The sequence below is a fragment of the Danio rerio genome, chromosome 7, assembly GCF_049306965.1.
Source record: "Danio rerio strain Tuebingen ecotype United States chromosome 7, GRCz12tu, whole genome shotgun sequence".
Classification (NCBI taxonomy): domain Eukaryota; kingdom Metazoa; phylum Chordata; class Actinopteri; order Cypriniformes; family Danionidae; genus Danio; species Danio rerio.
The window spans coordinates 17,428,607-17,452,366 of NC_133182.1; the positions used below are offsets into that span (position 1 = coordinate 17,428,607).

The window sequence follows — 23,760 nt, forward strand, 5'->3', positions numbered from 1 at the left end:
TTTAAAGCCGACAACATTGTTTAAAACTATTTTAAGTAGGCAAGAGGTGAACTTAAGGTGCGAGTGAATGTGTGAAAGGTTAGAAGGGTTTAACATGCAATAAATCAAAATGCACTACAAAAGAAACTTATAATTGGCCAGTAGGTCTTAAAATGAGCAGATATGAGTTGATTAAAAGGCCTCAGCTGATTTTGAATAGCTGTATCTGCATAGAAAGAGACTTAGTGGTAACTTTGTAGATGTTTTTTATGCTCATATACTTGTCAAAAGTGAAATCATAATCGAGAACCACTTTAAACACCTCCATCTCATCCACTATAGTTTTTAATGTAAGAGTAGGCATACAGCATGCTTGTCTTACTGTTTTTGTCTCGTTTCTAGTCCAAATATCAATAATTCTCAAATCAAGAAGTACCAAGAAGCAAACTGGTATTTCCTTTACTGTACCATTATGGGTGACACATCAAAGTTCAAAAGAAGACATATTGTTTATGTGCGTCTCTTGCACACCTGTCACCAAGGCAGCAGGTCTTTGTGATGTATTAAGAGCAACAATATTCAGAGTAATGTCAGAATACCACCAAGAAAGACAAATTACACCCAAAAGTAGTAACTGTGGATGCAAGAGGAAGCTGTCTGAAAGGGATGTCCGGGTGCTAACCTGGATTGTATACAAAAAACCACAGCTGCCAAACTCACTGAAGAATTAAATGTACCTCAACTCTCCTGTTTTCACCGAAACTGTTCGTCAGGAGCTTCACAGGGTCAATGCACATGGCCGGGCTGCTATAGCCAAACCTCTGGTCACTCGTGCCAATGAGAAATGACGATTTCAATGGTGCCAGCAAACAAAAATTTTAAGCTGTGGACTATGTGAAGAATGTATTGTTTTCTACAGTCCACTTTCACAGTCTTCCCCCCGATCTGGAGAGTTACGGTGTGGAGAAGCCCCAAAGAAGCATACCACCCAGATTGTTGCATGCTCAGAGTGAAGCATGGGGGTGGATCAGTGATGGTTTGGGCAGCAATATCATGGAAATCCCTAGGCCCAATACTTTTGCTAGATGGGCGTATCACTGCCAAGGACTACTAAAGCATTCTGGAGGACCATGTATTCCGAAGGCGGTGTCGTGTATCAAGATAATTATTTCAATTCAATTCACCTTTATTTCTAGCACTTTTTACAATGTAGATTTTATGAAAGCAGTTTTACATTGAACAATATAGTGATTTGAAACAGTGTCAGTTAAGTTTTCAGAGTCTAAGTTTAGTTCAGATCACCTCAGTTTAGTGTGGTTTAATATTCACTACTGAGTTTTAATTTGATAGGTGCAGTATTTAGTGTGCTAGTAAAGATGGCATCCATACTGCTGGTAACTACATCAAGGTAATTTGCAGGTGCATTTCAAAATTTTCAAATAAGAGAAAGATCAGGTAAGTTATTTGTGAATTCATTTTTGGTGGACAGAATGAAAGTTCTACTAGGGCAATATATCGGTGCAGATCTGCTAATTTCAGGTAAACACAGCTTATAGTATAGAAGTAGTGGTCTGTAATATCATCACTTTGTGGTATAATGTCTACATCAATGACCTCAATTCCATAAGACAGAATTAGATGTAATGTATGCTTTAAGCCAGGGGTCACCAAGCTTGTTCCTGGAGGGCAGTGTCCTGCAGATTTTAGCTTTAACCCTAATGAAACACATCTGAACCAGCTAATCAAGGTCTTACTAGGTATACTTGAAACATCCAGGCAGGTGTGTTGAGGTAAGTTGGAGCTAAACCATGCAGGGACACCGGCCCTACAAGCCCAAGATTGGTGACCCCTGCTTTAAGCGATGGGTTGGACCAAGAATTTTCTTTATCCATTACTGACCATTACTGCATCAAGTGAATGCAGTAAATCCATAAACGCAAGCCCTAATGTATCGTTAGCATCATCTATGTGGATATTAGTCATGGGGATGTTATAATGCACCAATAAACAGCAAGTCAGGTGACAGACTGGTTTGATGAACATGAAAGGGAAGATGAACATCTCCCATGGCCTGCTGTAACCAGATCAGCCACAGAAACTACTTTCTTTTGTCATCCACATACTAATTCACCAACATCATTTTAGAGCTAATATTTGAATGATTCTCTAGTGTAATGTCTAAAATGATGACAAAACAGGTGACACATTTCTTCTTTCTTTCTTTTTACTAAACTAGTCTGAAGTAACAAAAACGGTAGACTCATTAGAAATAAACAAATGGTCAACCAAAAAGTAACGCAACACAAAACTCAACAGAAAATAAATACATTCCTAATATGTCTCTCTCACACTCAACACACTACAATTACTATGGTATAAATAAAGAGATCGACTTAGAATGCCACTTACCTGGTTTATCATGATTTAATCAGCTGTAGATTGTATTTTTGCGCTGAGGTTTTCTCCTCTAATGGCATACAACATTTCCATGTTGTGGATGGACAATGTCAACTGTCTTTACTCTGCTCAAGATGCCGATGCACCACCAAAGTTATAAATATTTTAAATGGGCATTATCTTTATAATTAAACTGCATAGTTGCAATCTAAACAACTACAATTGCCACCTAAAAGCCTCAAAAGTACATTATGTTGTGTAAGAGCTAGAATATTTGTCAAACTGTAGTCTTCTGCTTGCCACTCGTGTAGGCAGACTAACACACAAGAGTGAAGAGGTTGTACGAGTGCCGATATTGCAAAATATCGCATGGCTATCTGCCAATCAAAGAACCAGACAGAACTTTTGTATGTGTGTGTGTGTGTGTGTGTGTGTGTGTACGTGTGTATGTATGTATGTATGTATGTAAGTATGTGTATATATATATATATATATATATATATATATATATATATATATATATATATATATATATATATAATCCTATGCTATCATTTTAAGCCCATATTGCCCATTCAATATTTGTTTTGAATTAATTGCAAAAAACAATAAAAGACATTCAGTTCAGATGTTGTATTTTCTTGAATATCTCATATAAAGCCTTTAAAAAATTTTTTTGACGGTGATAGAACTGAAGTCATTCAGCAGAGTGATATGGAACAGTAATATGGTCAAGACCTATCTGGACCTATTTTAGCTGTGAGATCCTCTGAAAATAACTGCAAACCTTGAAATGTTTACCCACCAACTAGATGCAAGCATTCAATAGTCATGTCGTATAAATAGGAATTACTAGCTGATTCAAAAAACAAGTTTATCATGCATGTAATGCAGGTCATAGCAAATACAAAGGCTTCATTATTTAAATCTAGCAAAAAAAAAAAAAAATAGCAAGAAATTATTCTTGAGAACACAATTTAATATTTTAAATATATCATGAGTTATATGGTAAATATATCATGGGTTACATGATTATATATCATGAGTTTATATGTTTATGCTTATTTTATAATTTCTTGTTGTTGTTATAGCACTAATCAATTATTGAAAATAGAAAATTGATATATTACTCTATTTATTACTTCACACATTTTTTTTTAAAATGAGGGTTAGTGGAAAAAGTGCACATAGGAGGGTTATTTTTGACACTGACAAACGTGCATGTGTGTTTTTGATTCAGATGGAGGTGTGAAGGCACAACACTTGGTCAGTCCTGTGGTTGGAAAATTGTCAAACTTGCAAAGCGTGCGCAGGTACAAGCAAACAATTTCTTGAAAAATATTTTTGCACAGAAGGGTCAATAATTCTGACTTTAACTGTATCTCCAAATAACTTAATATAAACTTTAAATATTTTTGATTTTCTTGAGATTTGTTGCGATTATGTCAGTGCTAAAGTGAATTGTTTCTCCGCTGATGTTCACCACATCAGTTCTCAGTCTGTATTGAGCATTGTCTTCCTGTCAGCTACTCTACAGGAAATGATGTCATACACTGTGGTCTCTAACTGGAGCTCTGCTTATCACGTTTTTTCCTTTTATAGACAGAAGATAAGTTTAAGCTTGACTCTGGGATTTGTGGTAGTAGACTAGCAGGTTTTTTTTTATCAGTCTAAAAATCAAGTCATGAGGTTTTGCTTTTTGTTCATCTATTATCAGTTTGACGATGCATGTGCTTGTGGACGTTTGTGGTAAACATGTGGCTCAAATGACTTCAAAAGTAAGGGCCTCTGATGTGGTGCAATGGCTTTAAACACTCATGTTATATACATTGAACCTCCAGTGCTATGCAGAATAATAGCTTTTTTTTTAACTGACCTTTGATTTTTTAACAAACAAAAGATTTGACATTATATAATTGGTCACATTTAATGGTAAGATTCTGTTAGCTAATGTTAGTTAATGTATTTATTAACATGAATCAAAAATAAGTAGACGTGTACAGCATTTATTTATCAGAATTAAAAATCCTGGGTTATGCGGTGTGTTAAAAATGAAAGCCTTTTTTAATTTTTATTATATATTAACTTTAACAACGATGAATAAAAACTGTAATAAGTGCATCATTCATTGTTTATTCATGTCATGTAATAAATACGTTGTATAACTTTGTTACCATTTAATATCTCTGAATCCAAAAATAGACTTACACTTTTCAGAAATTAGACATCTATTCAAAATATTAGTTTTGGTAACACTTTATTTTGATGGTTTATTTGAGTATTAGTAGACTGTCTGCTAATGCTATCTACTGATTCTACTCCTTCAACAGACATTTAACTGAAATTTTGCTAGTACATGTCAAATTACACTAACCCTAACCCCAACCTAAAGGGCACCACACACCGGATGCGCCGCGACACGGCGCGCACATGACAGTTGAAAGTATCACACTCCAGATGTGCACAATCGTATGCTATTTAAAATGAAACTAATCAGACAGTGCTCTGTGGCGAGGCAGAAATATGAACAGCGTCCTGAGTCTGGCTGACTTGCGGCGCCGGTGTGTGTACCCTGATAGAAAACCTATGTTAAGAATTTTAAAATACATGCCGCTACACGGTGCGGCGTTTCTGGTGTGTGACCCCCAAGAGTCTACTTACACTCTAATGGTAATTAGTTGGCATGTAGATGCAATCTAACTTAAAATAAAGTGTGACCTCAGTTTTTTCTCCAAAAATAACTTGAAAATATAGTATTATGTTCTGTATTTAATTCTGTATTTTTACAGGTGCTTTATATAAATTTTAAAGGGGGCGTACTATGCCCCTTCTTCAAGACACAAACGGGTTCTCTGTTGTCCCTAGAGTGTGTATGTGAAGATTTAGCCAAAATAACCAACAAATATTTTTGTACAACTCTTTGAAACTGCCTCTTTGAGGCTGTGATCCAAATTGTGCCATTTTGGTGACAGTCGCTTTAAATGTGAGAAAAAAAGAGGGTGGAGCTGCAAAAATCTATAGGTCCTATCATATACCCGGCGCAATAAGACGCAATACCTGTATGGTGCAATCTGTTGCTTTTTTTTAGACCAGCGCAAACCTAATTTTCATGTCTTGCGCCACATTGTTTAAATGGCAAATACATTTGCACCACGCTGTGAACTCATGGGTGTGACGGTCAAACTAAACAAATGAAATAACAAAGGGAATTACATATGTAGACTAATGGATGTCTTCAGTGAAGTGTGAAAAACACCATTTTCTTATCCACTAAAGTAAAGGAGTTAAGAGTAAAAATAAAGAGAAAGTAAAAAAGAGGCCGAATGGAGGAGGCTTGTTCTTTATCCTCACGCAGATAGTGTGTTTAAATGTTTTTTCCACTTACATATTCCATGTAAATAGCAAATGTGCCATGGCGTGACGCAACTGACTCTTAAAGGGAATGGGAGATGAGACTCCGATTGGTTTAATGCAGGTGATCATTAAAACATACCCATAACTCATTAAGAGAATAAGCACAACCCTGTCAGCATTTTCCATTCTTAAAATAGCTAGTGTATTCGGACAGGCCCTTAATGCTTTTGCGCCATGTGCTTCAGACTTTGCGCCTAGATTGTTAAAACAAAGCTCCATGTGTCAGCATAGTGGCATATTCGATACAGGACTAATATCGTCATTAATGGGTGAAACTTGCACCCTCTGATGACATTTCCCCCTCTGTTTCTGAAGACTGAAAAAAAATAATAAATTATACATTTTTGTCTATTAGAGGTTGGTTATATTCACATGTCTTTGCCACACAACTGTGTTTAAACACCTTATAAAAGTGATTTTTGCATTATAGGTGTCCTAATTTTATTATTATTTTACTGCAGTATCCGAATACCAAATTCCACACATTATTTGAAAAACAGCTTACATGCTTTTTAGATTGTCAGTGTTTTATTATTCATTTATCGACTGGTAAATTTCCCATAACAACATACCTTTGTAGTTAAAAACATACTAACAAGCAGTTTTTTTCCAACCACAACACTGACCTCTATCCCACCTACTCTTTACTTCAACTCAACTTAACCCAATTTCCGAAGAGTAACCCATTTTCAGAGGAAATCACATTCGATGCTTTTACCATCAAAGGCTGCTGCTAGTGACTTAAGGTAAAGTGCATAGCTGGATGGAAATTAATTATTAATTAAATAGTTTTATTTTTTTAATTGTCAGTGCATTTAAATTTGACACATTAAGGCCATTATAACACATCTCTATTTATATGCAATTTATATGCATTTGATTGTAATTTTAGTGTTTGTGTGGAATCATGTAGATACAGTTTGCTGTCCTTCAGCATAGGGAAGTGTGTATAAAGGCAGACCTCTTTACGCTTCTCTCTTTCAGTCTCAGTATCAAGGAGGAACATGTCAGATGGTTTGAGGGGTCACAAACCTGTGATGGAAAACTGTAAGTCATTTCTGTTAGTGTCTTTACTATTTCTTTGTTGATTTATACATTTTATCTGCTCAGTTTCAGCAACAAGACTTACATTTTAGCATATAATATAAATATTTTAATGTTAGTGAATTACAACAATGGGATAAAGCTAAAGTGGATGTTCTGGAGTTTAGTAACAATTCCATACCGTCTTGGTATGTGTTTGATTAAATGTATTTATTATTATTATTATTATTATTACTATTATTAATAGCTTTTCTCCCCAAGTAGTGCTGGTTTTCAGCAGCTGCTTAATATTTGAGCAGATTTTGGGCAGAGATATGATGTGCAATATAATAATAAAAAAAAAAGAGTGTTTACATGACGTGTAGAACCAAAGAACATAGAGATATGATTTTTACAGATTTCTTTTTGTCAGGGCAAGTTTTAAATGTTGGTAAAACTGTTAAATGCTTAGTGAATGACATTCCTGAAGACATGAGTGATGATAATGATATGTACAGGAGACGTCAAAGTTATATGCTCAAGCAAATATGCTGATGAGAAAGTTTTATTTGTGTTCGGAACAGGTTAAAGTAAACCTCTTTAGAACTTATTGCAGTTCTTTATACACAGCTTCTGTGGTATCATTTTTAAAAAGTGAGTCTCCATTTACTGCAGGTTGCATACAATGATTGCATGAGGATGCTAAAAACATAGATGGTGTAGTGCAGGTGAATTATTCTGTAAATTAAGAGTTTGGTCATTTTTTTGCTTTGATGAGAAATGTGTTCTATAAGTTTATCTGTCGATTGGAGAATTTTCAGAATAGCACCTTAATGTTGTTGATAAATCCTTACTGAGGTGCGTTTTCAGCCAATTTTGATGAAATATTGGCTTAACTGGTGTTTTTTTAAGGTATATTGTGTGGTTTGTATTGTTTTTGTCAGTCTTTCGTACTATTGGACCTAGTGTCTGGAATAAAGAAAATAAATATTATCATTGGTATTATTATTATTATTAACAATAATTTGAATGTTTTTTCTCTCTTTCTCATATAGAGATTTTAATTTCAACTTGTTTGTCGACAATCCTTAAAATGATTCATTTTTTGATTCTAACACTTACATTTTTACAGTGTAAGTAACTGTTTTACTTTTTCTTTCTTTAAATGTCTTTAAAAATGTTTTAAACTCACTTTAAGCCAAATATAATGTATTTTCAAGTAAATCTTTATGACCCATTCTGTTTCATATTGATTTCATTAAGGCGACTCTAAGACAAACTGAAAAGCTGGACTTAATGTTTATATTGTACTTGGTGAAGAAACCAAATCTACCACAGACAATACTAACTTTTGTTTATTTCAATTTTAGGCAGCTCAGAAACTACAGACATTCAGAATTATCTGAAGATTGTTCAAGCTGGAGACACGGTTAACTTCACGTGTAGTTTATTTAATGAAATAAGAAACAGTGTGGTCTGGATCAAACAAAGTGTTGGAAAGAAACCTCTTCCAGTCGTTTCATCATTTCAAAATGTAGATCACAAATTTGACAATGACTTTGACAAACAAAAACGCTTTTTTGTAACAAAAGATGATGTCAGTTTTAATCTGAGCATCACAAACACAGAAGTATCAGACTCTGCAACTTACTATTGTATAACATATGCATATCATTTCACATTTGGAAACAGCACTGACCTCATAGTTAAAGGTAAGCAGATTATTCACTTTCTCTTCTAAATTGCATTAATTAGCAATATACCGTCATTATTTCTTTTACTTTCAGCTGGTGAACTGAACATCAAGTCTGATCATCAGAGATCAGCATCAGAGGATCTGCAGTGCAGCATCATCTCTCAGAGCTGTGCAGAAAAACACAAGGTCTACTGGTTTAGACAGGGCTCTGGAGAATCTCCTCCAGGAGTGATCTACACTCAGAACAACAGGAGCGCTCAGTGTGAGAAGAGCTCTGATCTCAACTCTACTGCACACAAATGCATCTACAGCCTGCCCAAGACTGATGAAGATCCTGCCATCTACTACTGCGCTGTGGCAGCTTGTGGACAAATACTGTTCGGAGATGGGCAGAAAGCTGGATTGAAAGGTGCACATTTACATTTGTTTCATTATTTCCTGTAACATTAGTATTTTATTTTAATAATATAGCCTATATTTTTCTATTGCTACAGGTGAATGTTTTCAGACACATTGGATTACAGCTTTACTGATCATAACAGCTTCATCTATGATTGTGAATATCATTTTAAGTGTACAATTGCACAAGTACAGGCAAAAAGGTGGGTATTATTTCATCTCTTTATTATCTATGCTATGTTAACATCTCCCATTTAAATTTAAATAGAGCGTTCGATTTCTAGCTGTAATATGTAAACTCATTCTCTCTTCAAGATCGGTTTTACAACACTCAGAGCCATCAGTTATCGGTGAGCAATCTAAACACTTTTTTGCTGTTAGATTATTTTCTCCATATTTAGAAGATTAATCCACAATATAAAATGTACCCACTATTTACTCTTAATCAAGTGGTTCCAAACCTTTATGTTTTATTCTTCTGATGAACACAAGAAATATTTTGAAGAATGCTGTAAACCAGTGACTTCTATAGAATGAAACACAAATACTATGGATGTCAATGATTACATGTTTACAACATTATTCACAGCAACTTATTTTTCAGAAACCATTGAATTCCGTCGTTGGGCAAACAATTGCTACAGTATGTAAGCCAGTGATTACAGGTTTCAAACATTTTCAAAATAAATTATTTTGTGTTTAACAGAAGAATGAAACCCAAACTGGCTTGTGATGAGTGAAGAGATTCACTTATTACAGAATGTTCAGTTTTGTGTGAACAATCTCTTGAAATGTTTTCAAAATGCTTCGGAAAACTAAAAAACAAAACAAAAACAAAAAAACAGTATGTTCAAATTCTTTAAAGTCCAATAACTGAGCAATGTAATTAAACATTACATTATACTGTGATATCTATCTTTTTTGAACCTGAATTATGCTTGAACTTCCAGTTTGCGGAACTTTCACCCAAAGGAACTGAAACTAATACTCTTTAAATATTTTTTTAAGATTTTACAACAAAATTACCCATTCCCATAACGTAAACTGATTGAGTAATGGATTTTCATTGTGCTAAATTTTATATGAAAATAATGTAACTTTTGGTTGACAGTTCTACTGAAATTGCTCCTATACTATCAAAAAAGCATCAAAAAGCTGTACAATATATATACGCAGTATAAAAAACAAGAGATGTTCTCAGATCAGCATATTCTGCATCCAGTCCAGATTTCAGTGACATACGTTATATATAATATTTAACTCTAGTAGCTAACTTTATGAGCAATATCACACAAGTAGCAGTGTGATATGGCTGTATATCAGCACTGTTGGGAGGCGTGCATTGGCACAAGGTCATAGGCTGAGTGCTTAGCGTCCCACCAGTGCTGATTTGCAGCCATATTGCACTGCTACAAGTGTGATATTGCGTTTATACAACAGTGCAACAGCACAATCCTGTATATAAATAAGAAAAATGAAACACAGAGTCTAAAAAACCTTTTTTATTAGGAACTACTTTCTTTCGCCATTCATTCACATCTGCAGCTGACGTCAAAACAGCAGAAGCCGTTACTAATTCACCAGCGTCACTTTAGAGCTAGTTTTTGAATGACTAAATTGTCTAAAGTGATGACAAAACTGCTGATTTTGCTTACACTTTAAGATTATAAGACTGAACATGACATGAAATGCCATTCATCTACAGAGATATCTTCTTACAGTGTTACAGTCTACAGTATTTCTCTGTTGCAATCGAGATTTCACAATAAATAACCTCAAAAATAACAGCATATTCACTAACATTACCAGACTGCTGTTGTGTTTGCGATAAGGAAAAACGCTAAACATGTGCGGACTGTGCTTATTTCAATCTGCCATCACAACACACAATCCTAATATGCTAGCAATTAGGTATAAATACAGCACTACAACATACAAAAGAGAGATCATCTAATCTGCCAACATGTTTCTGAAAACCCGAGAGACCAGGGAGGAGGGGGTGTTCTGGGGTGAGGTTGAGAACAGGATGCAGCGGGTTTTGGGCGGCCGCTTCGATCGGGTACTGTACCAAAGTTGGCAACCCGGGGGTGTTTAGTTTACAGACTGTACTAAAGAGGGGGTTGGGTAAAATTACGGGAGTTTTTTTTAGAAAGAAATAGAAACAGATGTTTGCGGGAGACTGGTCTGAAATATGGGATACTCCCATGAAAAACGGAAGTGTTGGCAGGTGTGCTTACAAGTTTAGTATTGATTTGATCTGCGATTCTTGCAAATAAACTGCTTAGTTGCAATCTAAACAACTACATTCTCGACTAAAAAAGCCTCAAAAGTATATTTTGCTGTCTAACAGCAGTGATATGTCAAACTGTAGTGTCTGCTTGTTGCTGGCTGTATGTGGGCGGAGTAATACACAAAGGGTAAAAAGGCTGTACGGATGCTGATATTACTTAAATATATATCACGGCTACCAGCCAATCAGGTTCATGATCCAGACAGAACTGTCAAATAAAAATACATACATGCACACTGTACATACACTGAAAAAAAATGACTCATTGGATTTACAAAAATATTTTTAGATAAGTAGCTGCAAACAATTTATATGAGCTGAATTTAAACAAATTAAATTGAGTAATGTTGAACTTAATTTTTTTGTTTAAATGTATGCAGAGAGCCTGCTTTTTGCAGGTTTGTTTCACACCTTTAATTTAGAAGCAGGGTTATGAAACCCACACTGCAGTGGCAACAGTGTTACGACATGATTCTTAAGAAGAAAGCCAATCTTGTAACGTGTTTTGAACAGTTTTAAAAACACTGCATGTTGTACTGTATAATTGTTTTAAGAAAAATATCAAGCGGTTATGAAAAACACTTTTTGCTCTTTTAATAATTATGACAAGAATGCCTACAGCCATTAATCATTATGTGATTAATTATCAATGACACTAACACCACAAATATGCAAACAATAATTTTGAAAGGTAATACTTATAAGCCACAAAAATACTTTTGGGATAAATTATAATCTGCGGAAAACATGAAGCAAAATAGCCCAGGATTACTTTTACATGAGGTTTACTCTAGGTATAAGGCAGGGTTAAGTATTACGGAGTGAAAAGCCTTTATGAATACAACCCCTATATAGAATACAGATATATATGTTATTGTTTTTGTGTGGGTGAATGTAGCAATATTAATTTCTGTTCTGTGTCAGGTGGATCACGCTGATGGTTTGAATTATGCTGCTTTGAGCTTCCAACAAAATCCCTCCACGACTAGAAAATCATCAGAAAGAAACCTACAAGACACTGCTATGTATGCACATACAAGGCGCCAACAAATGTAGCATAAATTGTCTGGGTTTGCTTATATAGAGACTCTTTGTGTTTAAACTAATTTGCAGGTGACATCGCAATAACTTGTTTTAAAAACCTCTGTCCGTGGTACTGAAATAACAATGTTCAGAATTATTTTTTGAAAGTATGACTTCATTAATACTGACAAATTATTTAATTAATGACACAAAATATTAATAAACTGCTTATGTATGTACAAACTCACACAAGCACTTGCAGTTTTCTATATGTAATACAATGATTGATTCAATATTAAATTGTAATTGTATTGCTTTTCTTAACACATGCGGATGTAGGATGTGGTTCAACTTTTAATTTTACACATTGTTTATGCCATGCTGTAAGTAAAGCATTTATTTATTTAAATGCTTTAATGTATTTTTAAAACTATATTGTAATTGTGTTATTTGCAAATAAAAATAAGGCCCAAAATTGATGTGGAGGCCAATGTACACTTAACCATTCTGGTAAATTGTAATTAGACAATGTTTTACTTTGTTATAATTAGGGCTGTATGATATAAGTAAAATTTAACAGTGCGATGTTTTATTTTGCAGCAATTTATATTGCGATATGAATACAATTTCAGCAGACGAGTTGAATAGCTCTATTTGGAGTGAAATCATTAACTTTGAATCTTGTAGAGGAGGGAATCAATAAATTGCAAGTATAAATAAATAATAGTGAAATAAGTAGTGAGATATTCAGGTACAGTAATACAATACGATTTTATCATGATATTTTGCCAACGATATTGATAGATCACAATATCAGCGATATATCACAAGAAAATAAATCATATGTATATATTAAAAATATATCATATTGGTAAAATGAAGAGGGAAAAATGCATCAAAAAGTTAAAAGATGTATTTCTTTTATTAAAAGCACATATATTTCTTAGAATTGCAACAATGATATATATTCGATCCGCCATTACGACCTCATGTATATCGTTATTTTGTGATGTAACTATTGCAAATGCATGCATTGCAATATCAATGCTGAAACGATACACATAATGTGCAGCCCTAGTTATAATTGTTCAATGTCAGATATTTTTTTATATCATAATAATAATCAAAAGTGATTATTCTCCATGTTATTACTAGACTGTGCAAAATTAGAAAGTTTATTAAATATAGAAATTGCTGACAATTAGTAAGACACTTGAAAGTTATGGAAAGTGAAATGTATAGAGAATAAATAAAGCAGGCAAACTGGAAAAAATATTTTTTAAAAATACAAATGATATCCTCTGGTGAAAAAATATCATAAAAATTATCATGGAGGCATACAAATATGCTGTAAAAATATCCTGAATTATCAGTTTTCCGTATTTTGTGGTTTGTTTTTTTCTCCCCATGTTTATTTATGCTTTTGAATTGCATTATGTGACCTTGATCTTTACTCCAACAACTTGGCCTTCATTGGCTCCTAGTTGCATACCGCATTAAATTCAAAATTCTCCTCCTTGCATTTAGATCCTTAAAAGGCCTAGCTCCCTCTTATATTTGCAAGATGCCTTTCCCTATATCCCTACTTGCTTATTACGTTCCTCTGACTCTGGCCTTCTTGCTGTCCCTCTGTACCGCCTCTCTTCAGATCATTTAGTGTTATTGCACCCAAACCTTGGAACTCTTTACCACGTTCACTCTGTTCCGTTAATAATATCTCAGAATTTAAAACTGTACTCAAAACTCACTTGTTTGCTACACTTCTGATTTGATAAACTGGCCACTTTGTTTGATCAACCTGTACTCTGCATATTTGTCTCTCAGGTCTTGTTTTGTATTTCCAGTTTGTTATATTTGACTTCCTGTATGTTTGTGTCTACTTGATTACTGTTTCTTTTAATGTCTGTTCGTACTATCTCTTTTTGTTACAATCTTTGTAAAGTGTCCTTAAGCTCTGGAAAGGCACTATATAAATAAAATATATTATTATTATTATTGTTATTAATAGTTTAAAGTGATATATTGTCTGGGTTGGTGTTGCATATTATGCTGCAAAAATCTTGTAATAAACTGCCGGTACATTTTTATTTTATAAACTTATTTCTCTATATATTATTTCAAACTACTAAAATGTCAATAAAAACTGTAGAGTTGAATTTTCAACATTTAAAGTCAACAGAGCAAAGATCAATGTTGTGCAATGCTATTCACAACTGTAAAAAAAAAAAAAATGGGTAAAACTTGTGAATTTGACAGTGTAGGCTGTAAGGCCGGCTGTGAGGTTGCCATCATCATGAATATCCAGACCAATGGCTTCTGGCTCTGAATGAAAAAAAAAGTATATACAATAAACAGCTTACAATAATAAATGTTGCTAGTTTTATAACTGCTGTTTGCTTGTGTTGCTTTCAGATCAGTGATAAATATTGTTTTCACAACAGGATTTGCTGAATCACAAGCACAGGAACAACTCAGCAAGATTGGCCTGTCAGGCAGCTCATGTGAACTGTAATATATTTTTAGTAGTTTTCCAACCACAGGACAGGCCAAGTCGTGCTTATCTTAACACCCACACTCATTACGGCCCACAAACACCACTCCAAGCAGATTGTTTTTTCCACTTCATGCATCACTTTTTGTTCAATTTCTGAGCACTACATTATAGAGCAAGTGTGCACATTGTTTAAATGGCATGTTGATGTACAGTAATAACAGCTCAATTTAGCATGCATTTAACAAATGCTTTAGTATATGCAGAAAACAAACCCCTTTAGAAATGTTATTGCTAGTAAATTTCAGTTCAAATGGAACAGCAAATAATACACTGAATGACACATGAAATTGAGGTACACAATAAAAACAATTATTGCTGCCCTACTTTTAATTAAATTGAATTAAATAAACATTTCTAGTCATCACAACTTACTTCAATCAAACTGACCAAACATATCAAGTTAGGCTTTGTATAACTTTTACATTTTAGTTAAAAACTTATTAAAATAATTTAAAGCACTATACAAATATCTGTTTTCTTGACTTTACTCATTAAGTTATAGTGCATACTGTAAAAAAAAAAAAAAAAAGTTATTCTCCATTAACCTTTACTTTTGTAGTATATTTAGTAATCATAGTAATTCCGGTACTTTATCAAAAACCAACATAACTATTTGGTGGAGGTTGATATTTTAGAAATTATGGGATGTGTTGGGAAAAAATGCATTGAGTGTGTTAACTAGCAACATTAGGAGTTAAGAAATGCAATCCTTTTTTTTTTTTCTTAGTGGGGCAGTTAAAGGGTTAATATTTACAGTTGAAGTCAGAATTATTAGCCCCCCCCTGAATTATTGGCCCCCCAGTTTATTCCCGTTTTATTCCCCCTAAACTTTTTCCTTTTTTTGTTTTGTTTTACAAATGACAAAAAGCAAAGTGGCAAAATAATAATGTATTTATTTAATTTAGTCATAACTTATTATTTGCTTCGTAAATGAGAGACCACATCAATTATATACATTGATTGAATTATAATTCAAAACATGATATTATACTGATATAAATAGGCAGGCACAGACAAAACATTGATCACAGGTTCAAAGACTTTTGCACTTCAACCAGCTTCAGTTTTGGCCATGAATTTCTGCTGTTGCACAATAGCTGTGAAGAATCCTTTACTGTGGTCAAAATGTGAAAACAGGAAGGAAGAAAACATGTTCACGCCAAGCTGCTATTTGAAAAACTTTCCATATGACACCTTACCGAAATACAGTATTCATAAACATTACACAAACAAATATAAAGGTCACACACAAACATCTAACCACACATACATGCACACAACATACAGTGTGGATGTTACGCTACACATTTAAAACAAACAAAAAATACTTTAAACTGTTGATATATTCATTTGTCAATAAACGGTTCATATATTTATGTATAAAAGTGTGAGTCAAGTGTAAACTTTAGATTTGAATGTTTTGAATGCTCCATTAACATTAATGTGAATCAACCAATGGAATGGTGTAAATGTGCTTTTCTTTAGTACAGGGAAGTACAGTACTGTATATATAAGTGAGCGTCTCTGTGTCTTTCTCTTTTGGACTATGTTGAAAGGAAGATGAAACCTCATGGCTTCCACACCAAAACCAGCCTTGATCTTTAATGACGTCTGTAAGTAAAGCTTTCAGACTTTCTTCACACAATTATTAACTTTATATTATTAACAAATTATTAACCTAAATGATTAACATTATTAATAATTAATTTTGATTTAGCTGTTTAAAGCTATGTATCCAAGAGTGCAAATGTGCATTATAAAAACAAGGGTCACACTTTACAAAAAGGTTCCATTAGTTAATATATTGTGAATCAAGTACGATTGATACAGCATTTATTAATCATAGTTCAACATTTACTAATGCATTAATACAATGCAAATCAATGCTTGATAATGTGTTAATGCACTGTTAGTTAACATGAACTAACATCAAAAACTGTATTTTCATAAACTAAGGTTAACTAGCATGAATACATACTGTAATTTAATGAATAATATGATTTGTTCATTGTTTGTTCGTTATCCAACATTATAATACATAGTTATTGTAAAGTGTTACCAAAACAAATAGTCATAGATTAAAATTTTATTAAGCTAAAATTGATATTTAACTCATTTGTCTTTACAAGTGAACTAACCAAATCTAGCCTGGGGATTAATTGTGGACTGTTTCATTTAGGCTTCTTAAATGTGTCATTGTTTATATATACACTTTTAAGATACGATTCTTTTCTTTCTAGATGATTCACCATGAGCAAATCTGAATCAGCTGATTTTTATCAATCTTTTAAAATGATTCATTGTTTTTTCATCTTATTGCTTTACCTTTTAACATGTAAGTAACTTTAGTTTTGCTATGCATAATGAATCAGAGTAAAACTAACCATCTTCCCACCCATAATGTTTGATTTTTCTTTTTCTTTTTTATAGGCACGTCAGATAATGCAAATAAACAGGGACAGAATCATGTTAAGATTATTCAAGCTGGAGACGCTGTTAACTTAACATGTATTTTTCCAAAAGAGTCAAGAACCAGTGTGGTTTGGGTCAAACAAAGAGTTGGAGAGAAGCCTCTTCTAATTGCTTCAGCATATCAAGGTTTAGCTGGCAAATATGAAAATGACTTTGACAAACAAAACCGCTTCTTTATAGAAAAAGATGAAGGTAGTTTTAATCTGAGCATCGCAAACACTGAAATATCAGACACTGCAACATACTATTGTGTTGCATATGTGTACGAGTTCATATTTGGGAACAGCACTGACCTCATTGTTAACGGTAAACAGAGCATTCACTTAAATGTTCTTCATTGAGTTCAGTCAAATGAGCATTTTGCTAATTTCTTTTTTTAGCTGGTGAACTGAACATCAAGTCTGAGCATCAGAGATCAGAATCAGAGGATCTGCAGTGCAGCGTTATCTCTCAGAGCTGTGCAGAAGAACACAAGGTCTACTGGTTCAGACAGCGCTCTGGAGAATCTCCTCCAGGAGTGATCTACACTCAGAACAACAGGAGCGCTCAGTGTGAGAAGAGCTCTGATCGCAACTCAGCTGCACACAAATGCATCTACAGCCTGCCCAAGACAGATGAAGATCCTGCCATCTACTACTGCGCTGTGGTTGCTTGTGGACAAATACTGTTTGGAGATGTGGTAACAATCCCAGGTGCACATAAACATAGCATTATTTTCAGATTTACAGATTTTCTTTTGCTACTTTTAAAAAATTCTGCATTTTTCCTCAAGGTTTTTGGACACTTTGGAAGACTGTTGCTCTGGCGTTGGCAATTTCAAACAGTTTATTAATGATTGTGATCATATTTCTGGGCATGCGGTTTTACAAGTTCCAAAAGAACGGTAGGAATTACTCCAGTACACCTTACTATCTGAACAGTTATTTCATGCACTAAAACCACAGTTTTGTGTTGTAATATTGTATTTCAAGACAGGACACAGAACATTCAGCTTGGTCAATTAATGGTGAGCATTTCAATGTTGAATGCTTAAAATAAAATCATAACTATTTTTTAAAACCGTTGCTTTTAAAATGATTAGTTGACTTTAACAAATGCATTGCCTTAAAACTCAGAAAAATAAACTACAGTGCTCAGTATACTGTATTTCACTACACCCTATTTTGAAAATGAACAGTTTTATCTATTTTTCAGTGAATATAGGTAATATATTTGGGTGCATTTGAACAAAACAGATTTATTAAACAAATATATTTATTAAAACAATACTTTGGTCACCAAACATCTTTAGAAATAGAAAGATAATACATTTAACAACAAAAGTTCAACAAAAATGCATATATATATATATATATATATATATATATATATATATATATATATATATATATATATATATGCCTCTGATATAAAATATATATCAGAGGCATATATGATGTATATGATATAAAAATGCCTCTGATTGTGAGAGAAAGAAGGACACCGATATAGTCTTGGAAAACCTTTTACAGAAATCTTGTTTTGCATGCTTTCTTCATCAAATTTAAATTATAAACTCATGAGATGCTTGGCTCTCAAGAAGTTTTTATAGGACATTACATTCATGTTTCTCTGTGTTTGTCAATGAACAAAATCAAATATTGAACAGTACAATTGTTCTAATTACTTTTTTTATCATGAAACTTTCTAGACCACAGTAAAGCTCAAAGCGTCTACTTAATTTTGTAGCTCACTGGGGTCAAGAACTGTTACTATTTAAAGTTAGGTAGGTGTGAATCACTATAATTGAGTGCTGGCTAATAGTTTTTATTTATTTATTTAATATTATTCCCTAAAATATACACTCAAAAATATATTTTTTGCCCCCTTTAAACCACTTATTTAAAATTAGCTGAAACAGCACAATTCTTGGGATTTCACTGAGACTACTTAATTTATGTTCAATCCCCATAAATTTGTTAAAAATGCTATAATAACTTAATCAATTTGTGTTGGGACAACATGAATGAATTGTGTGGAACCCTGCATTTTTTACAGTGTACATTTGGGCTACTAATGTTTTTAAACTGTTATTATAAGTAATTTTGTTAGATTAGCTCTAGAATTTGCTTCAGTTCTGACTAATATAATATATACTGCATGCACTGATATAATATTGTAAAGCATCCTAGAAAATATTAATTATAAAGAGATTTGTGAGGGGTGTTCTCATACATGCTGAGCACTGTATGTGCAGAATTATAAAAATGAAGTCTACTAACAGTTCCAAGTTTCAACGGGTTTACACACTTTTTAATTTAGGTCACAATTCATGCTATAGACCATTTTGAGGGATGTAAACAAAAACAGTGGTCCCATGTTTCCTGTTTTACATATTTAATTTCCATAGCTTCCGAGAATCCAAAAAGAGCCACATATTGATAAATAATGTTATGACAGCTGTTTTAACATAAGTTATGTTTCAATTGCCTCTTATTACAGTTATGAAATAGTTTGATAACAAGCAGGAAATGTTCATGGACCAATGACATGACCACATTGAAATGGTCTATTAACTACTAGCTTACTACCTGCCTAATATTAAAACATGAACTGTTCATTAGTAGTTATAAAGCATGATCTTATTCTGCATCTCTAATCCTAAACCTAACTTCTACTGTACCTTCGTAACTATTAACAAACAGCTTATAATACTTAGGCTAGTAATGTTAGTTAATGGTTTGTTAATACCATGAACTGTGACCTAAACTAAAGTGTTACCAAGTTAACTTGTCACTGTTATGGCAATGTTTTATCATTAAAGTAACTATCCGCTTTTACAGTATAGCCTATTTGACTAAATGTTGTAAACTGCTGTTCTAGGATGAAGACAGAGGTGTTTTGAATTATGCTGCACTGAGCTTCCAACAAAAGTCCTCCACTTCTAGAAGACCCAAAGAAAAACATTTAAGATAAACGTACTCATTTATGTAAGGCATTAAATATGTTGTGATGTGATTTAACTGGTTAACCCAATCATATTTTGAACTCTTAATTACATGTAACTGTTTGAGCTTAAAATATATAGATATTAACTATAATGTCAAAAACTGAAGTTAAAGAATAATATAATGTCATTCATTTATTTTCCTTCGGCTTAGTCCCTTTATTCATCAGGAGTCACCATGGTGGAATGAACTACCAACTTATCCAGCATGTGTTTTACACAGTGGATGCCCTTCCAGCTCCAACCCAGTACTGGGAAACATCCATACACTCTCATTATCACACATATGCCAATTTAGTTTATTTAATTCACAGTGCATTTACTTAGACTGGGGGGAAACTGAAGTCCTCGGAGGACACCCAAGCAAACACAGGGAGAACATGCAAACTCCACACAGAAATGTCAACTGACCAAGCCAGGACTCAAACCAGTGACCTTCTTGCTGTGAGGCAACAGTGCTAACCACTGAGCCACTGTGTCATCCATGATATAATTTAAAGATGTTTTTTTGTATTTCTGTGTCTACTGTTTTACTATAGATTTTAAATAGCACTCAATAAGCATATTGTTTGGGGTTACATACATTTAAAATCGACTGGTTTGTTGTAAATGTCTGAAGTTTAGAATGAAATCTCTGTCCATGGTACTGAAATATTATAAGTTAATAGAAACCATTTTGTACAATATTTTGGAGTAATATTGATTGAATTAAAGTGTGCTACTGTACAAACGCACACTGTTGACTTTTATTATTTACCCCTACATCAATTAAGTCAGTAAATGTATTTCATATATCAAAAAAGGGAGATTTTATATACTTATTAATAAATATAGTTGAATTTAGTTTATTGACCAATGAAGTATCACCTTATAATCCATTACACACACACACACACACACACACACACACACATACACACACATATATATATATATATATATATATATATATATATATATATATATATATATATATATATATATATATATATATATATATATATATATATATAATTTTAAAAATTCACTTTTTTTGTTATTATTAAAATAAATTACCAAAAAAGATAAAACTGAACTATGCAAATCACTGCTTCACATTATTAGTTAGGCTGTTATTAATTTAAATTTTATTGCATTATGAATACACTCAAAAATAAGGTTGTGAATCATCTGCATATTAAATATCTTTACTCTTTAATTAATTTAAGAGATTGATCATATTGTGGCACATCACTAGACTGCTTCATTTATTTCTAAAGAGACTACGTATTTGACAAAAAGAGGTGAAGCCCAGTATTATTAATAAGCAGTTAGTGAGAACCCTCTAGTGGAGAAAGTCTGCATAAACTCCTCAATAAGACCATAAAAAGCAAGGCCTGCAGCATAAAAGACTGCAGTCAAATATATTATACCTAATTGTGTGCTAAACCAATACTTTGTAATATATTTCTGAAATTTTATTTTCGGAATGCTTCGATTTTACTAATTAAAAAAGACATTTAATAAAAGCACATCAATGTAAAAGTACCGTATTTTCTGTATACAGTACCTTCAAAATAACATATTTATCTTATTAAATTCATATATTGCAACCAGTTAGATCAGCTGAGCGAATACGGTGGTGTGTGTGATGTTGACTCAGAGAAAGGTGTGAACACACTAGCTGGTCAGTCCTGTGGTTGGAAAATTCTCAAACCGCACCGTGCAAAATCATGCATGCAAAGAGATGCATGCAAAAGCACAAAGGTGCACGAACACATCTGAGTATAAAGCTTGAAGTGTCTATTTAAGCAATTAGCAAACAAGCAAAACATTGCAAATAAATTAGAGTGCGCATTTAATAAATAAAAAACACAATTCAACAGATTTAAAAAATAATATAAAAATGATAAAAAGAAAAATGGATAAAAAAAATGCATTGATCTAAATCACCTAAAAAAAATTAAAAGTAGTTTCAAAAGAGACTTTTCCTTTAGAAATAATCATAACGTAATGATGTGAATTTGTTGTGTGCTGTCAGTAATGTCTGATACTGTATGTTTGAGAAATGTTTATCCGCTGCAGTTCACCTCATCAGTTCTCAGTCTGTACTGAGCTGCTGCTTCCTGTCAGTCAGTCTACAGGAAATGATCTATTTTGTTTCTGCCTTCTGATTTGTTGGTCTCATGTTCAGACAAATGTTGACTTTAAAAAGGAGTTTGGCCTTTTTTATTTATTTTGTGTAGAATTTAGTAGAGGCACAACAATTACAGTATATCAGAACATTCCAGTGTTATAACATAACATAACATAATATAACAACATAATACAATGTAAACTATAAATTATGCAGCTTCTACCACCCCAACGTCTGCCAACTACTTGTTTTTAACATATGTTATAATTTATTGCTTAAAATTATCCATTTTTATATTTTGATATCCATCTGCTACCTAAATCCGCCAGAAAAGAAAATCTATTAAATGGCATTTATTATGCCAACAAACATTAAAGCAGAATTTTTGTTATCTCTCTTGATTTCTTCAGTGTATGCGCCTAAATCTGTCACAGTGTTATGTAATTACATCAATTAGAAAACAATAATGACCCTGTTAATGGAAAGAAGACACTTTGTGTGTGACTGTGTGTGTTTGTGTAAGTGCAAGATATACTTGTGAAGACTCAACTGTCCTAACTTACAGTAGTATGACCTATTAGTGAGAACATTTCACAGGCTCTCACTAATTAAAAATGCTAATAAATTGGCCAGAGAATGCTTTTATTAGTATATAATGACTTACACTTGTTTCTGTAGGGGTTGGGTTTAGGAGTAGAGGTATGGTTAGGCCCATAGACAATATCATTAAGCTGACAGAAAAATAATGTATGTCTGTGTAATGTCCGCACTAAAATAGAAAAGTTTGAGTGCGTTTTTGTGTACTTGTTTGATGAAAAACATGCTTGTGTGATACCTGTGGTTTTTGTTTGTGTGTGTGTGTTCACACTAGTCTTTACACCGATGTGAATCCTTTGTGATAAAGTCAATGCCTTTCTCAAATATTTCTCTCAGCTGTGCAATTGGCATATGATAGTATCACATAGTGAGATGGTCCTTTTTCACATTTGAAACTTTAAATTTACTGCAATCAAGTAAATCCATAACATGTTTTGTTGATCTGTATATATTATTCAGTTATAATACAACCCCAAACCAGAAAAAGTTGGGAAAGTATGGAAGACAATACAACAAACATTATTTAATGTGTTCCTCATCATTCTAAAACACATTTTAAAATAAGTTGGAACAGTAAAGCGTTTACCACTCTGTAATGTTGCCATTCCTTTTCACAACCCTTAAAAGACACTTAGAGAGTGAAGACACCAAGTGATGAAGTGTTTCAGGTGTCATTTTGTCCCATTCTTCCTGCAAACAAAGTTTTAAGGTTGCCACATTAGGGGGTTTTCGTTGTTGCGCTTGTAATTGAAAATGCACCACACAATCTCCATTGGAGACAGGCCGGGGACAGCAGAAAGGCCTTTTAAGCATC

General features: G+C 33.3%; 3 protein-coding genes across 6 annotated transcripts in view; 2 read left to right on the forward strand and 1 right to left on the reverse strand.

The window, feature by feature from the left end:
* The window catches only part of nitr3d (novel immune-type receptor 3d), a 155,516-nt gene that overhangs the window by 5,338 nt on the left and 126,418 nt on the right, over positions 1 to 23,760 (reverse strand). The gene's annotated exons all lie outside the window — the stretch shown is intronic.
* On the forward strand, positions 6,773 to 12,342 carry nitr2a (novel immune-type receptor 2a). 2 transcript variants are annotated; one of them, NM_001128791.2, is given in 7 exon segments: positions 6,779 to 6,837; positions 7,869 to 7,946; positions 8,184 to 8,525; positions 8,601 to 8,918; positions 9,004 to 9,111; positions 9,224 to 9,258; positions 12,123 to 12,327. In NM_001128791.2, coding segments are annotated over 6 exon segments (975 nt in total). In that variant the 5' UTR covers positions 6,779 to 6,837; positions 7,869 to 7,906; the 3' UTR covers positions 12,255 to 12,327.
* nitr2b (novel immune-type receptor 2b) lies at positions 14,903 to 20,964 on the forward strand. 2 transcript variants are annotated; one of them, XM_073908208.1, is made up of 7 exons: positions 14,903 to 16,388; positions 17,016 to 17,110; positions 17,206 to 17,553; positions 17,628 to 17,939; positions 18,020 to 18,130; positions 18,219 to 18,253; positions 20,110 to 20,964. In XM_073908208.1, exons 2-7 carry the CDS (start codon positions 17,026 to 17,028, stop codon positions 20,200 to 20,202), a joined length of 984 nt encoding a protein of 327 aa, XP_073764309.1. In that variant the 5' UTR covers positions 14,903 to 16,388; positions 17,016 to 17,025; the 3' UTR covers positions 20,203 to 20,964. The 2 variants fall into 2 exon arrangements, with proteins under 2 accessions (XP_073764309.1, XP_017212399.2); XM_017356910.3 differs by having other exon boundaries at positions 18,223 to 18,253.